The 18,135-nt window shown below is 41.5% G+C and overlaps 1 protein-coding gene across 1 annotated transcript in view; it reads right to left on the reverse strand.

Annotated features, from left to right (window-relative positions):
* kmt2d (lysine (K)-specific methyltransferase 2D) overlaps window positions 1–18,135 on the reverse strand; it is a 130,320-nt gene that overhangs the window by 38,846 nt on the left and 73,339 nt on the right. The window contains exons 34-36 of the mRNA XM_034172406.1: window positions 12,313–12,446; window positions 3,579–5,341; window positions 3,372–3,495 (exon numbers count right to left, since the gene is read on the reverse strand). Coding sequence (XP_034028297.1) covers window positions 3,372–3,495; window positions 3,579–5,341; window positions 12,313–12,446 — 2,021 coding nt within the window. The remainder of the gene's footprint in view (window positions 1–3,371; window positions 3,496–3,578; window positions 5,342–12,312; window positions 12,447–18,135) is intronic.

Genomic DNA, 18,135 nt, shown 5'->3' on the forward strand with positions numbered 1-18,135 from the left:
TGCTCACTCAAAGCCTGCCCACAGGCGAATGACGCAACCGACAGGTGTGAAAAAACTCACGCATGCACACGAAGGTTCAAGCTTGTCTGATGCAAGCGCACATGATTCAAATCCATATAGTTTTTGAAAAAAATAAAAAGGTCCGATAGTTTACTCACAGACCTTGCATATATATATATATATATATATATATATATATATATATATATATATATATATAAAACCAAAATTGAGTTCAAGTGCATTCTGTTTCCACTGCTCATCCTTGAGATGTTTCTACGGCTTAACTGGAGTCCACCTGGAGTAAATTCAATTGACTGGACATGATTTGGAAAGACACACACCTGTCTACATATAAGGTCCCACAGTTGACAGTGCATGTCAGAGCACAAACCATGTATGAGGTCAAAGAAATTGTCTGTAGACCACCGAGACAGGATAGTCTCTAGACATAAGTCTGGGAAAGGAACAGAAACATTTCTGCTACTCTGAAGGTCCCAATGAGGACAATGGCCTCCTTCATCCACAAATATACATCAGGCTGAGGGACACCGCATCTGACACTGATTAGCAGCACTGAAGCACCCCAGGGCATGGTGGTGGCCCCTCTTCTCCATCCCGTACACCTCGGACGTCTGCTACAACTCTAAGCTGTGTCATATCCAGAGGTTCACAGATGACATAGCCATTGTAGGATGCATCAGGATGCTAGAGAGGAGGAGTACAGGAGCCAAATGAGGGCCATTGCTGTCTGATGCCATACAAATCATCTACAGCTCAATACCTCGAAGACAAAGGAGGTGGTCATTGACTTTGGGAAGTCCAGACCAAGACTGCGACCAGTTCTGATTGAGGGAGTTGAGGTGGAGGCTGTGGATTCCTACAAATACCTTGGGCTGTAGCTGGACAGCAAACTGGACTGGACAACCCACACCAACGACCTGTACAGGAAGGGACAGGGCAGGCTGCAGTTGTTTAACTTGTGCAGAAAACTCTTATGGATGTTCTACCAGTCTGTGGTAGCCATTGTCCTCTTTTACACCGTGGTGTGCTGAGGGCAGCACAACCAAGAAGGACACATCCAGGCTGGACAAACTAATCAGGTGGGCTGGTTCTGTGGTTGCAATGAAGCTGGACACTCTGTTGATGGTAGCAGAGAAGAGAACAACTGCTTGACATTATGGACGATGCCAGTCATCCTATGCATACCATCATCAGCAACCAGAGGAGCCTCTTCAGCCAGAGACTGCTCCTTCCCAAGTGCAGGACCAACAGACTGAAAAACTCCTTTGTCCCTCAGACCATCAGACAACTCCTCACTCAGGGGGGGAGGAGGGGGGAAGAGGAGTAACAGGAAGACAGGGGACAGGAAGGAGAGGAAGCCAGTTGAGAGCAGTATTTCTGGTATTTATATTTGCATTTACATTTGGCAAATTGTTTTTTTACTTCTACTGTTGATACTCTGTGTGCTTCTTAGCCAGTGTACTGTTATACAATGGTGCTGGAACCTCAACTTCCCTGATTTCCCTGGGGGAGTCTTCCCAAGACATTAATAAAGTTCTATCTAATCTAATGGAAGAAGTTTGAATCCACCAGGACTATTCCTAGAGTTGGCCACCCATCTGTATTGAGCGATCAGGGGAGAAGGGCCTTAGTCAGGGAGGTGACCAATAACCCAATGGTCACTCTGTCAGAGCTCCACCATTCCTCTGTGGAGATAGGAGAACCTTCCAGAAGGACAACCATATCTGTAGCAGTCCACCAATCAGACCTGTATGGTTGAGAGGCCCGACGGAAGCCACTCCTTAGTAAAAGGCACATGGTAGCCTGTCTGGAGTTTGCCAAAAGGCACCTCAAGGTCTCTCAGACCATGAGAAACAAAATTCTCTGGGTCTGATGAGACAAAGATTGAACTCTTTGGTGTGATTGCCAGACATCATGTTTGGGGGAAACCAGGCACCATCCCTACAGTGAAGCATGGTGGTGACAACATCATGCTGTGGGGATGTTTTTCAGTGGCAGGAACTGGAGGACTAGTCAGGGTTGAGGGAAAGATGAATGTAGCAATATACAGAGACATCCTGGATGAAGACGTGTTCCAGAGCGCTCTTGACCTCAGACTGGGGCCACGGTTTATCTTTCAGCAAGACAATGAGCTTAAGCACGCAGTCAAGATATCAAGGGAGTGGCTTCAAGACAACTCCCATCTCTGGAGAGATCTGAAAATGACTGCACACCGACGCTCCCCATCCAAGCTGATGGCGCTTGAGAGGTGCTACAAAGAGGAATGAGCAAAACTGCCCAAAGATAGGTGTGCAAAGCTTGTGGCATCATATTTAAGAAGACTTCAGTCTGTAATTGCTGCCAAAGGTGCATCAACAAAGCACTGAGCAAAGGGTGTGAACATCTGTGCGAGTTCTTAGCTTGTTTATTTTTTAATAGATCTGCAAAGATCTAAACCTTTTTTCACACTGTTATTATGGCGTATTGTGTGTGGAATTTTGAGGGGGAAAAAAAAAATCATCCATTTTGGAATAAGGCTGCAACATAAAATGTGGTAAAATTGCAGCGCTGTGAAGACTTTCCAAATGCACTGGATGTGTGTTTTGCCAAAATATACAAAAGTAATTGCCTTTGGCTTGTCCCTTCTACTGTATGTCCAGCATGCACTATTAATGAGTTATGAAGTTCACAAGTAACCATATCATCTTCTTTAACAAGTCCCTATAAATGTGCTATTGCACATACAGACCCTGTGCCAACTATGTCCTTTAGACATGAAATTTGATATGGGTGCACATTTCTGAACTGTTCAGAAACTGCCAGTGTTCATTATGTGTCCGCACAGTATGTAATATTTTCCTTTGCACCCAGACTCCCGAACAATGTCCAATGTACAGGTGTTTCAAAGTTTTCAATACATTCCAAAGCAGCATTTCAGATTAGCCATCACTAACATACTACCAAAGAAAGATTTTGGCATCATCCCCAGACATATCAAATACATTCTTTCATTCTGGGTTTACTTGCCTCTTTTGGTGTATATAGCTTACAATACTCACAAAACAATACATAAATGTCCCACAAACTGCTGATACACTGACATAAAAAAAGTGAAAAAGTACTAATTTCACTAATCAATTTGTCTCCTCTGTCAAACATACCAGGTGGCATAAAAAAAATAAAAAAAAACCTTGCAATTTTTTCCCTTTCCTCTTATTACCCCGTTTATGCCCAGTTTTTTTTAATAAGTGGAAAAAGTTACATTCGTACCTTTGAGATTTTTTATCAAGTAGAAAATGACAGTGATATACTTTGGCAACAATTGCTGCCAGTGGGGCAAAATGGGTTAATTTAAATAGTATACATACCTGTTGATGCCAGGTGAAACACCCATTGGGTCCTGGGCTAATACTTTCTTGATACCCTTGAGTGCCACCATCTTTGCCTTGGCAATGGGATCCATAATGCCATCAGTAACAAATTTTTCTAAATCTGTGACAGAAGAAGAGAACAAAATTTGATGACACATCCCAACAACAAATACAAACAACACAGAATGAAAATCTGGTATTTACCTTTATCTGGGATGAAATTGTTTGTCAAAGGGGATTGTTTTACTAATGGCTGATGTTGCGGTTGATGGGTCAGACCCGTATGGATCCCTCCAGGCTGTGCCATCCTCATCATGGGTTGCTGTTGGATCATGGCCATGTGAGGTTCCATTCCAGGTCCTATAAGTTTCTGCTGGTGCTGCAAAATGTGTGGAGAACGGTGTACCATCTCTGACTGGGCCACAATACTTTGAGGTGGTGGACGGTGATGCTGTGGCAGTATTATCTGCCCGGGGGCCTGCACATTTGTCTGTTGACTTGGAAAGTTAGAAGACATGCCTGCCTGATTGAGGGAGTTGAGCTGTTGCTGCTTCTGTAGTTCTTTCTTTTCATGTTCCAGAAGATCCTGAATTAGAAGAGGCAGTTCACCTTCTAAAGAGCTTTCCACCTTTGCTAAATCCACAGCAGGAGAGTGCTGTCCTCCTACATCAGGCAGGCTCAGTGGATCATCCCCAATATCTGAATGTGGAGGGTCTGATGGAAAGGACAAAGTATCAACTTGGCCTGGCAGAGGGTACTGAACGCCCCCTAATCGAACTGAACTGAGTGAAGCAGATCGAGCTTCTGGCTGAGCAGACTTTGATGGTTGTGTAGTCCCGCTAAGAAGCATGGACACAGCTTCTCCCATTTCATCTTTCACCACAGTCTGTCCTGGCTGTAGATGAGTGGGAATGCCTTGGTCCTCTACTTTGACTTTTGAGGCATCTCCCATTTCTGCAGAAAGCAGAGGTTGTGTGGTTGAGCCACAGGAAGCTCCTGCAGTGGAAGTGGTGGTTGACAATAGCTTTCGTCCTGGGTCAACCTTGGTTTTCTCTTGCATTTTAAGAGTTGATCGTGAGGAAGAAGAAGGTGTTTCACTTTCTGCTTCCACCAACCGCAGCTGGTCTGAAAAGACATCCTTGGGGTCACCTTGATCCAGTTCAGGGTCGGTGTAAGCCAGGAGGTCAAACTCATCACTGTTGAGCAAGTCATCTAGATGTGGATCATTTGTTTCTAGGTTGTCCAGATTACCTAGATCATCATCTCCTTTATCAGGGTCTAAGTCTAGAGCCAAGTCATCCTCATCCTCCACACCTCCATCTCCTGTGGCAACACCCAAGCCCTCAAGATCAGCTTCTGGCAATTGTTCATTGTTGTCTACTGGGGCAGGTTTGTGATCTGCAACTAGGCCCGGCTGCAGAAGCCGACTCTGCCGCTCAGTGACCGGAGTATTGGGAGTAGCTGCCTGGGGTTGCAGTTGCTGTGCTACTGGACCTGTAGACTGAGGCATTAAGACTGATAGCCTATTCTGCTGTAAAACCAGCTGCGGGTCACTGCTTCCCTCTGTTTGAATGCCACCAGCAGAAGCTATGGGATACTGTGGAACATAAGGTGCTGCTATCTCTTGGCGTGGAACATAAAGACGTGGTCTGGGGTGGGGTTCACGAGGCATAAACTGGGGCCGTATGGGTGGCCTTTGTGAGTTGTGTCTCAACTCAATGAACTGTGGTGGGGGTCCTGGACCGACTGGCTGCATAGTTTCTCCCACATGGCTTGGGATCATCGTATGAGAGTTTGTCAAGTTCTCAATAGGGTGAATGTTGACAGCTGGATTGAGATTGTGCCTTGCACCCATTGCCTCCATGCCAGGTTGGGGAAACCTACGTGGCCCTGGAGGCTGTCCCTGCCACTGAGAAGGGAATGGTGGACGAGCAAACATTCCCTGAGGTCTGTTTGGCCCTGGTGGCCTGCAAGATTTAAAGACATAATACACCTCAATTTATGTAGTGACAACTTTTACCCTCTGGGTCCATGTACAGTCAGGTTCATAAGTTGTTGGACAGTGATAATGTTTGTAATTTTGCCTCTGTATACCATCACAATGGAGCTGAAAGGAAACGATCAAGATCTGCTTGTAGTACAGACTTCTAACTTTATATTAAGGGGTTTTAAACAAGAATATTGCAGACCAATTAGGAATAACAGCTGTTTTTATGCACAGTCCAATTTTTCAAGCGCATAATCAATTAGACAAACTAGGTGTCATGATTATGGTTTATACAAATTATTTTAAAAGCCCTTTCTCTTTAGACAAGTTTGGCGATGGATATGCAGACACTCCCAAGTCACTGATTATGTCCTGGACTTCATTTACATCAGCCACTACGAAATATACACAGTTCTCAAAAACTGTGTTTTTGAGAATCTTGTATCTGTGCAAGGAGAGTACTGAGGGAAGCCACCAAGACACCCATGCAAAGTCTAAAAGGAGTTAGAAGCTTCTGTAAATGTGACTAGAGAAACTAGGTATAGTGCATTTGCCTGTTGTATTGCCAGTCAGTGTCATGGTGTAGTGTACCAGAAGATTTTTAATAGAAGAAAACAGGACAAATCTAGTGTTGAGTGTCCCATGTGTGTTCTGGCAAACTGTAGCTGAAGTTGCATCATGTGCTAAAAGTAAAACATCCACATAGCATAGTAACATCTTGATTGTTTCACATCAACTCCACTGTGGTGGTGTACAGAAGCAAGATAAAACTGTCACTGTCCAACAACGTACAGACCTGAACATATATACACACACACTCACATTTATAATAGAAATAACTGTTTCAATTTAACGTATTTTCAGGTCTATAAGTCATATTTTAGTTTTTAACTACTTCAAGAGGTCCTGGATGGTACGACTTATATACCGAAAAATTTTAATGACAAGAGAACCAAAAAACACTACATTAAACTGCCTTTGTTTTAGAGTGAGTAAGAGAGAATTGTAACAGGGCTCAACTACCTTTAACATGCATTTAAAAAGCAGTCTGATCACAGTTACATCATCTGTTATATGAACAAACGTGATGACATCACCACTTTGACTTTTTCCTCAGATCTTTGGTGATCATCAGGCTCCAGAGATAAAATACAATTAGCAGTCATGCTCATTTCAAGCAAATAAATATAAATAAATGTCTACCAAACAGCAAAACGTCCTGCTAAATGACACCAGCAACTGACTAAATGGATGTCTGTTCTTGCACGCCATCAGAGAGGTTTTGCTGCAGTGTACACAAGAAAATCAGATCATTACAGCAGGGGTGGTGGCCAAGTGGTTAGTGCACTGAAACCCGCTGAAACCCGGAACCCCTACCACATTTTTTCCATACAATGTGGAGTTGTGTAAGGAAGGGCATCTGGCATAAAACTTGTGCCAATTCAACATGCAGATCAACCTTGAATATAATGTGGCGACCCCAAGTGAAAACAAGAGAGCAGTCGAAGGAACTTACTAACAGTAACAGCTAGATGCCATGGTGAGCTGGGTTTTGCACTGAACTCCCCTTTTGTTGTACCACTGTTATTCACTTTTTGAAATGTTCACATTCCAAGAACCCCAGATCCGAACTAGAGTATTCTCAAACATCAGACTCAATGCTGTTAATTGGTTCAAATTGTCCAATCTAAGTGTGATAATTAATCATCAATTATTACATGATGAACTGGAATATTCCCAAACAGCCAAGCTGTGTAGAGAGACTCAAATAAAATCCAGTCGATCCTCTGATCACAAAATAGAGCTGTCCCAAACACTTATGCTACTATATTAGCAGAGGCCATCTTCTCAGTCTTCTAAAGTAGTATAAACAAGAAACAGAAGTAGTCATGTGAAGAACAAAAAGAAACCAACACTCTTTGTTCTTAAGAAATAATGTTTATTTTTTGTTTGTTTGTTTGTTTAGGGCTTCGACACTTAAACAAAACCGATCTGACAACACTGTCTGCTGAAAGCAAAGTGAAATGAAGCAATGCTTCGTAAGAGTCGAGCTCAGCCCATAGATTTACATTACAGAAATATAATATAAAAGAGTTATATCTATAATATAACTCTGGCTCAGTCACAGAGTTATGGGCTGAGCTCTGTGAGTGAAGTGAAATGAAGCAGTGCTTCATAAGAACTCTGCTATTACACGCTTCAGATACCGAGCTGCAAATCAGTTTCTGTTATAACAGACAAACGAGATGGAGAGCAATTATAAATTGACAAAAATTTCCTACACTGGCTTATTATGTTACATGTACAAAGTCCATCATGGTCAATACATGTAGATCCGCATCAATTAATTATTCTCAAGCTTTTAACACAATGCTTTCTTGTTTATTCAAGGTCCACAATAAGGATTCAAATTATTTCCAGACGTCTTCCAAAACAAGGGCGCCTATGTGGACAACAATTTCCATCAGGCTGTGATGATGAATCCATCTCAAAGGATGCAACAGGTCAGAATAAGACTTTTTATTTTACTCTGTGTGCTGCGTCACATGATGCAAACAAAATGCCAACTGCCACACTTCAGCATTCTGCGCACGACAAAAATAAATCCTATTAATGATCCACCAAGACAAAAAAAAAGTATATTAAATTACACTGTTGACAACAATAACATGTCAGTAATTATGAGTAGCTCAAGTTACAGAGGCAGGACTATGACATCGTTTCACAAAAGGTCTGTACGTTCAGTGTTTTTTTGGTGACGTGACCGAACCCAACCCGATTATCATTTCTAAATATTTGTCTGAACCCAATCCAACCCGTTGGGCCCGGATGGGGTATCCGTGCTCTAATTTGCAAGGACATGCAGTCATTTTGACAACTTATCTGTCCTCCTCCTCTGTCCAAACACACTGCAGATTCTGGACCAATGCTGTGTATGTGAAAGAATCCAGGATGTCACAGATAGATAGATAGATAGATAGATAGATAGATAGATACCTTTTATTATCATTGTCATTACAACGAGATGTCTGCACTCACATTCCACATACAACAGCAATTGATCTACAATTATTACTTGTTTACCGTAATAATGGCACACATTAGAATTAGGACAACACATATACATCTGACATTGTTTATGTGCACTATACCTGAAACAGTCCGTTTCTCAATTGAGGCAATGTGAGTGTGTTGTAGCCACTGCAACTGTGAAGTCGCGCCGCCAGGCCAGCTTGAGAGGACGAGGCCTGCCGCAGGGAGGGAGGGGCAGGAAGAGTGATAAGACTGGAGCATGCTTCGGTCCATGTGTAAGTCTGTCAGTCCTTGTGGGTTGAGATAAGAATGGAGCCAAATAATCTCACCAGAGCCTGGATAAATTCCTCTGGAGGAAAAACAGTGGGCAATTGACCTTGATGCCTGTAGTGTTGCAGCCGAGCAGTGAAAAACACTTTTTACAGTTACACTCACTCAGCCAAATCCCAATTATGAATTAAGAATATTCCTAATTTTGAATTAAGAATATTCACCAGCCTCTGAAACCTTCAGCGTCTGAGTTCAAGAGTCAACGCAGTCTGAGAATGCACTGCCTTGCCGACCCCGTTAATCATGACGGACAAGTGAGGGCCCGTGGTTCTTGATGCCGCCGTCTTGCCAATTTTCCGGTAGATCAGGGCAGCACATAAGCCAAAAAGTAGCAGCCCTGCTACCATAAGACCAAAAATGAATAGGTCCTCGACATCCTCCACAGAGAAAGGCGCCAAGCATGCCACACGCCAGGAACTCCAAGAGTCGAGGACATAGCCCGCAAGATGCGTTCCATCTGGGCAGGCAGGATCCCCAGGTCCTGACCTTCTTCTAGAAAAAATGGTGTCAATAGCGTTCAGAGACCAATAGATCCAGAATCCAATATAGTTTTGAGGAATTCACAAGTCTGGTGAAGTAGGGACTTGAAGGTTAAAAGCAGAGAGATAAGGGAGAGTGGAGGAGATGCGACCGCCCTCGTCGGAGTCGCAAGCTGAAAAGTTGGGCATGGATCCATGCCAAACGTAAAAATGCTTTAAGCTGTCAACTTCACTTTAAACTGATATAAATCATCATAATCCATATGCTTTCTGGTATTTTGAGCTGTTGTGAACCACCGTTTCAAGACTGGGTGACTGAATTAGGCAAAGTAGCCGCATATGAAAAGATGGCTTACAGAATGGACGATAGAATAGACAAGTACTTTATAAAGTGGAGCAAGTACCTTGATGCTATATCGGTGCCAAAGTAATAAAAAAAAGGGTGAAAATAGAAAGAAAGGAAAACCTGTGAAAAAAGAAGGGGAAGAAAGGGATACTATGGAACAGATATGAAAAGGAGGAAGATATGCTGCTTATTATTCCTCCCCCCCTTTTTGACTCTGACACTTTTTTTTTTTTTTTTTTTTTAAACAAAAGGTCTTTATTGTATTATTTGAAGTGACATGACAGGCCTATCTTGGTGGATTGTTTTTTCAGGTTTGATTGGACAATAAGCGAAGTGTGCAACGCATCTGCGCATGCGTGGGTCAAACAGGGGCAAAAATCCCAACTACCAAACTCACACCGCTCCCATTGAATTTTGTATACAGTAGTATTAGCGGACTGTAAAAGTTAAGGCTTACAGGGATTGTTTCAAAGGCTTTAAGCCTTAAGCAATGCATACAATAATGACAGGGGTGCACTGTGCTGTTTTCAAATGCTCAAACAGAATTTATAGGCTTCAAAGTTGGCTGAAAACACACGACTGCAATGCTCTGCCGAGTCCACACAAAGACAGAAAGAAGAAGAAATGTGGCCGTAAACCTCCGTTCATTCTACACAATTTCGCCACAGAAAAGAAAGATCCAGATGGACGTAAAAGACAGACTAAAATTGTAAGTTTCTTGCACACATTTATTTTGTCAATATCCTGAAACCGTGCTGCCGTTTTCGTGCATCGGCTTATGACTAATGTCGCGCCATGAATGATGTGGCGTGTAATATTGTAATATTGACCTGTTCTATAAACAAACTGCATGCATGCACGTATCATTGTATGTCTGTCAACTTATCAAAACAAACGTGACACCAAAGAAGTTATATGTGAGATCCACCTTCATTGTCGAGAGAGAGCATATCTCACCCATATTGGCCTCTCTTCATTGGCTTCCTGTTAATTCTAGAATAGAATTTAAAATTCTTCTTCTTACTTATAAGGTTTTGAATAATCAGGTCCCATCTTATCGTAGGGACCTCGTAGTACCATATCACCCCAATAGAGCGCTTCGCTCTCAGACTGCAGGCTTACTTGTAGTTCCTAGGGTTTGTAAGAGTAGAATGGGAGGCAGAGCCTTCAGCTTTCAGGCTCCTCTCCTGTGGAACCAGCTCCCAATTCAGATCAGGGAGACAGACACCCTCTCTACTTTTAAGATTAGGCTTAAAACTTTCCTTTTTGCTAAAGCTTATAGTTAGGGCTGGATCAGGTGACCCTGAACCATCCCTTAGTTATGCTGCTATAGACGTAGACTGCTGGGGGGTTCCCATGATGCACCGTTTTTCTCTTTTTGCTCTGTATGCACCACTCTGCATTTAATCATTAGTGATCGATCTCTGCTCCCCTCCACAGCATGTCTTTTTCCTGGTTCTCTCCCTCAGCCCCAACCAGTCCCAGCAGAAGACTGCCCCTCCCTGAGCCTGGTTCTGCTGGAGGTTTCTTCCTGTTAAAAGGGAGTTTTTCCTTCCCACTGTAGCCAAGTGCTTGCTCACAGGGGGTCGTTTTGACCGTTGGGGTTTTACATAATTATTGTATGGCCTTGCCTTACAATATAAAGTGCCTTGGGGCAACTGTTTGTTGTGATTTGCCGCTATATAAAAAAACTGATTGATTGATTGATTGATTATGAAGCCGGCGGAGTAGCGATTTCTCATCCTTGCTTAGCAAATAATTCTGCCATATCCACAGTTTCAGTCTCTGGGACTTCATCTAACCATCCGTCAGTTGCCTTCAAGGGGTCAGAAATTTGTTTGTCTCCAACTATCAACAAGGACTGGTCATTTTCGAGAGTGGCTCTCTCTTCAGCACTATCGGTAGTTTCCGTAACAATGCAGCACATGCAAGCACAGCCAACTCTTCTTTCCACTTCTGTCCACTGCCGTACATAGTCCTGGTTTAACAGGCAATCCGCGGAGCTTACAAAAATGCTTTAAATCGTCAAGTTTCCAGAGGTTGAAATGATCCAAATCACAGCACTCCTCGTTGCTTTCTGCCGCCATAGCTTGTGGGTTGGTAGTCGAAAAATTTAGCCTACCCATAATGCACCACGCGGCTTGAGATACGCACTTCTCTTATTTACAGCCACCCTTTGTTCGGTGCAGTTTATCCTTTTGTTTATTTTCTTTTTGTGAATAGGATGGCCCCTGTTGGTGGTGGGCGGGAGGGGGGGGATCTTGTTCTATATCGGGGAAGAAAATGTTCTGAATTTCTTGTTTTTGATGTTATCTATTCACTGGAAGAAAATAATAAAATGCAAATCATAAAAAAAAATACAAGTCATGAAAAAATATAAAAGTTTGCCAAAGGATGAAAGTCAGCCCTTTCTGGATTTAAACTGATGCTCTGGATACAAACAAAGAGAGGCCACTTCTCTGTATTTTTATGGCTAACAACTGTAACTACAGCAAGTATGTTTCTTCAGCCTCTATCGATCTCTCACCCCCATTTCTTAAAACTCTGGGTCACTACAGCAGATCAGACATAGACAGATCAGCATGTTGATTTGGCACAAGTTTTACACCAGATGCCCTTTCTGACACAAGTCCACATTACATGAAGAATGGACAAATGTGACAAATGTGAACTGGGAACCTTTTGATCTAGAAACAACCACACTAACCACTTTGGCCACCAACCTGCCCATCAACTGTAACTTAACTGCGATCAAGTAATTACCTTAGTGCATTAGGATCCATCATAGCAGGGGTTCCTGTTGGTGGTGGCCGGTTGATCTTGTCTTCCATGCTACCACTAGCCATGGACACCTTCACTGACACTGAAGTTTGACCAACACTAGCAGTTAGACGATCCTATGAAAAGTGTGGAAAATGTGATAAAATTTTGAAAATTACACTCAAAACTGGTGCAATTTGGTACATTAGAAATGAAGTGGTTTTACTAGTGGGAAAGTGTTTCTCACAGAAATATTGGTCTGTAACCTTTCTATTGTTGGTTTTAACAATTAAGAATTGAAGCAGAAATTTTTCAAGGCCTTTTTTTCCAAAGCGCAATATTTATTAACTTACACAAAAACACTATGAAACTACTCAACAGATAACAGGAATTCTCCATGTTTTAAAATTTATAGCTGCAAGAAATAAGTTACATTAAAGTGATACTGAACCAAAATAAATGCAGTATAGTGTAAAGGCGTTGCAATTTCCTTTTTAATCAGGTATGGAAAAAACTAAATACACTCTCAACATGATCAGTCAGCTGAATTAAAAACGATACTCACCATTGTGGCAATTGGCAAAAACCATCACTATTTTTGCAATAATGTCACAAATTCATAGAATGTGGCTTGCAATCTGTAATATGTTAATAATACATGTGGACACATAAAACACTGTTGGAATTTACCTTTTGAATTTACCTTCTAAGCCTTTGCCCCCCCTTTTTTTTTAAAAGGCTAATCCTCTTTGAACACTTTTTTTTGTCTGCAATATACGCCACCATTCTTGTGCTTGGGTGTATTATGCATCAGTGGAAGTAACTAATGTGATAAAATTTCTGAATTAAACTGGCTAACTGGTGTACTGAAAAGCCCAATAGGCATGCTTATACATGTAATGTCTATATATTTCTTCTATGCACATAAAAATATTAATTTCATGAACAAATTTATGGAATAGGATTTGGACTTATGCAAAAAGATTTTCTGTTTCAATAATATTGATAATTTGTATTTTGAGTCTGAGGCTGAAAGTTTTTTTCTTCTTTTGAATGCTTGGCATCTTGCTTCACTGTCTTCTAATAAATAAAATAATAAAATTTTTATTACAAAAAAAAGTCACTTGTGCCAAGATAATCTATCCAACTGGCTGGTGTGGCATATCAAGATGCTGTCTAAATACCATGATCTTTGCACAAATGTGCCTTTGACAGGTCACAGTAACAGTATACTCTAAATGTGCAGTTGAGGTTTTTCTTTTTGGGGGCGGCAGGGGGTCTGAATTAATTCACACAGTGCGAATATGTACAACTCAGGGCAACTCCCGTCGGAACAGCTCATATGAGCGCACCACAAAACATTGCGCCGACGGGCAGGCGTGCACGATGTTGGTGTGAAGGTTTGTGCACGCGGGAACACAGTGCCAGCAGCTGCGCAATGTGTAACCACACTGTACTGCTGCTGTGAAAAAAAAACAAAATAAAACATGTTGCAACGTTTTCGTGCATGCCTGAACACACTGCAAGCAGTAGTGCGATGTGTAACCACACTGCACTGCTGCTGTGAAAATAATAATAAAAAAAATACTTGTCACCCACAGGATTCGAACCCGCACTTTCCAAAAGTTATGATTGCCAGTCAGAAACTTTACCAGGGAGATACCATCACTGGCCTGTGAAAGATGCAGGAAAATGCCTGATATCAGGAAGAACATGGGCGTATTTAAAAAAATAAATAAATAAAACCACACACCATATAAAATATGATCCATCTGTTCCTCTGTAGATGACCCATGGTCACAGACGTACAGTCATGAAATGACATGAATGAGAAGCAGTTTGCTCTCATCACGTCCACATCTGCTGTCGTGTTTCCTGCCTGACACACGTGTGTTGTGGATGGTGCGCCACAGGACTGACACCGTGTATGTGGAACAGAGCTCACATGCGTGATGTGACAGTCAGATCGTCCGCTGCATGATCTGACGGTCCGTTTCAACATGGGGGCAGTCTATCAATGTCCGCGCCATGTGCGCTCTCACTTGCTGCAGTCTGTCGCCACAGCGATATATGTTTTTATTTATGTCCACGTGATGATGGCAAGCAAACACACGCATGCCACAGTGGGCAGTTGTTCATCCATGTCAGTCCAAACACAGTACGTGTTGTCCAGCTGGAATGTCCAGAATGACAGATCTCCACAGCCGCTTCTGTCGGCGGCCATACCTCCTGTTAGTTTAGCGCACACACCAAAGCCACACTTGTGGGGCACTTAGACAAATTTCACTGCCAGCACGACAGTGATTGTCTGCCGACTGTTGTCGTATTAACAGTGTGAATGGCCACACATTTTCTAAGTGCCAGGAGAGCGGTGTTAGATGTGTGTGCGTCACCTGCCGCGAGAGGGTTCAATGGACTCGCACAGTGCACATTCTGTCTATCAGCCGCTCGTGTGCACAAATAGCTGTAGCAAAAGGTCTACAAGGCATCAGAAGCAACTACGATTCTACACGTTTTGTATACGATCCCTGCTTCATGCATACTTTATGTACAAATCAACCAAATTCGCACTATGTGTGAAGGGACCCTAAGAGAAGAAGTCTGACTTGTGTTCTGCAGTTGTGAGGCCAAGTATATGTACTGCCAAATTCTTTGAAACAACACTGGATGTAGCGAATAGTAATGAACATTCAGTTCACGGTCAATATTCCTGTCGCCAGCATGCCAACTGCACAGACGTCACACGTCAAAACCTGCGACATTAAATTCAATTTATTTATATAGCACCAAATCACAATACAAATCACCCCAAGATGCATCACTAGGGTAAGGTCTAACCTTACCAAACCCCTTGATCAAGCATGCAGACAACAATAGTAAAGACAAACTCCATAGTGTTTTTTTGATTGTAGGAAGAAGCCTCAAGCAGACCAGACAGAGGGGTGACCAGCTGGGTTGGTCATACTAACAACAACAAAAATCACATAAAAAAAGTACAACAAATAACTGTCAAACATCCTAAAGAGAGGTGATGGAACCAAGCACCCAGGTACTTATGAAGTCCAGTGGTCACAGTGTGGCATAGTGTTTCATAAGAGTCACACAAGCACTTTTCTTTTTTAGTTCAGTGCATGGAAAAAAGAGAATGAAAACAGTTGCATTTATACTTTTTGTTGGAAAAAAAAATACACATACACTATGGCTGTCAAAATAATGTGGTAATTTAGAATCAATTATACATGAACTAATCTCAATTAATCTCACTTGCATAAACACAATTTTGGATCTCATACTGACACCACCAGTGAATAGACATTAAATGTAAATTCAACACTGAATCAAATTCAGACCTTTTATCTGTTTAATCTCCAATGAAATAATAAGGGAACAAGACAACTGGTCATGAAATTGTCAGTTAATTGTCTAGGTAGGTCGCTGAAAATTGAGGAACAGTGTATAAAATGGGCAGTAATGCCTATGTGGTTTAATTTGGTAATTAAAGCTCAAAAAAAAAAAAAAAAAAAAAAACATCTTAAGTGCATCATTTCAACCAACTCTATTGTGGTGATGTACATAGTCAAAACTACAAACATAATCTCACTGTTCAAAAAACATATGTATCCAACTGTACGTAATGGCAAACCCAGAATAGCAAGGGATACAGTAGTGTTCAGAATAATCGTAGTGCTATGTGACAAAAAGATTAATCCAGGTTTTGAGTATATTTCTTATTCTTACATGGGAAACAAGGTACCAGCAGATTCTCACAAATCCAACAAGACCAAGCATTCATGATATGCACATTCTTAAGGCTACGAAATTGGGCTATTAGTAAAAAAAAGTAGAAAAGGGGGTGTTCACAATAATAGTACTGTGGCATTCAGTCAGTGAGTTCGTCAATTTTGTGGAACAAACAGGTGTGAATCAGGTGTCCCCTATATAAGGATGAAGCCAGCACCTGTTGAACATGTTTTTCTCTTTAAAAGCCTGAGGAAAATGGGACGTTCAAGACATTGTTCAGAAGAACAGCGTAGTTTGGTTAAAAAGTTGATTGGAGAGGGGAAAACATACGCAGGTGCAAAAAATTATAGGCTGTTCATCTACAATGATATCCAATGCTTTAAAATGGACAAAAAAAAACAAAAAAAACAATAGATGTGTGGAAGAAAACGGAAAACAACCATCAAAATGGATAGAAGAATAACCAGAATGGCAAAGGCTCACCCATTGATCAGCTCCAGGATGATCAAAGACAGTCTGGAGTTACCTCGAAGTGCTGTGACAGTTAGAAGACGCCTGTGTGAAGCTAATTTATTTGCAAGAATCCCCCGCAAAGTCCCTCTGTTAAATAAAAGACGTGCAGAAGCGGTTACAATTTGCCAAAGAACACATCAACTGAGAAACAAGAATATTTTGTGGACTGATGAGAGTAAAATTGTTCTTTTTGGGTCCAAGGGCCGCAAACAGTTTGTGAGACAACCCCCAAACTCTGAATTCAAGCCACAGTTCACAGTGAAGACAGTGAAGCATGGTGGTGCAAGCATCATGATATGGGCATATTTCTCCTACTATGGTGTTGGGCCTATATATCGCATACCAGGTATCATGGATCAGTTTGGATATGTCAAAATACTTGAAGAGGTCATGTTGCCTTATGCTGAAGAGGACATGCCCTTGAAATGGGTGTTTCAAAAAGACAATGAACTCCAAGCACACTAGTAAACGAGCAAAATCTTGGTTACAAACCAATAAAATTAATGCCTCGCAGATGTGAAGAAATCATGAAAAACTGTGGTTATACAACTAAATACTAGTTTAGTGATTAACAGGATTGCTAAAAAAGCAGTTTGAACATAATAGTTTTGAGTTTGTAGCATCAACAGCAGATGCTACTATTAACACCCCCTTTTCGACTTTTTTTTTTTTACTAATAGCCCAATCTCATAGCCTTAAGAGTGTGCATATCATGAATGCTTGGTCTTGTTGGATTTGTGAGAATCTATTAAATCTACTGGTACCTTGTTTCCCATGTAACAATAAGAAATATACTCAAAACCTGGATTAATCTTTTTAGTCACATAGTACTACTATTATTCTGAACACTACTGTATGCACAGAAGTTTGAAAAGCTTTCTGCAATCCAGCAACAACAACAAAAAAGTATCTGCCCAATTCTTCATCTGACATGGCTTCAACAGCTCCTAAAGATGTCCCCATGAACACTGCAGCTGGTGGATTTATCTTCCTCATACCATGGAAGCAGCATTTTTACGAGAAGCTAATGAAACCGTGCTGTTTTGTTGAATTTATGGCCCGCCACATCACGACATCATGGAGATGTGCAATAGCACAAAACAGATGGGAGAAACATGCATAGATAGTACCAAAAATGCATGTTAGTGACGTAACGCGATGTAATGTGACAGAATCCACCAATCAAATGACAAGCATCTAATTCAGGTGTCACATAATTTTGACGAACCATGCAGATTTAGACGTTATATACGTGCCCTACTATCTTAAATTAATTTATAAGTGAAATATAATGACATTCTTATTTTGGTTCTGAAAAGGCACCAGACGCTATGTACCAATGCATTGAAATTCAGTTGTGTTTAGGTTTTTATTCTTGAAATAACTAAGAAAAAGGTATGCAAGTGTTATTTTTCATTCTGACTTAAATTTTGTTTCTTAATGAAAAGACCTGTGTGTACAGCGCATCCAGAAAGGATTCACAGCACTTCTTTTCACACTATGTTACAGCCTTATTGCAAAATGGAGCAAATTCCTTTTTTCCCCCCACTTAAAACTCTATTTACATAATAA

The sequence above is a fragment of the Thalassophryne amazonica genome, chromosome 6 (assembly GCF_902500255.1).
Source record: "Thalassophryne amazonica chromosome 6, fThaAma1.1, whole genome shotgun sequence".
In the NCBI taxonomy this organism is placed as follows: domain Eukaryota; kingdom Metazoa; phylum Chordata; class Actinopteri; order Batrachoidiformes; family Batrachoididae; genus Thalassophryne; species Thalassophryne amazonica.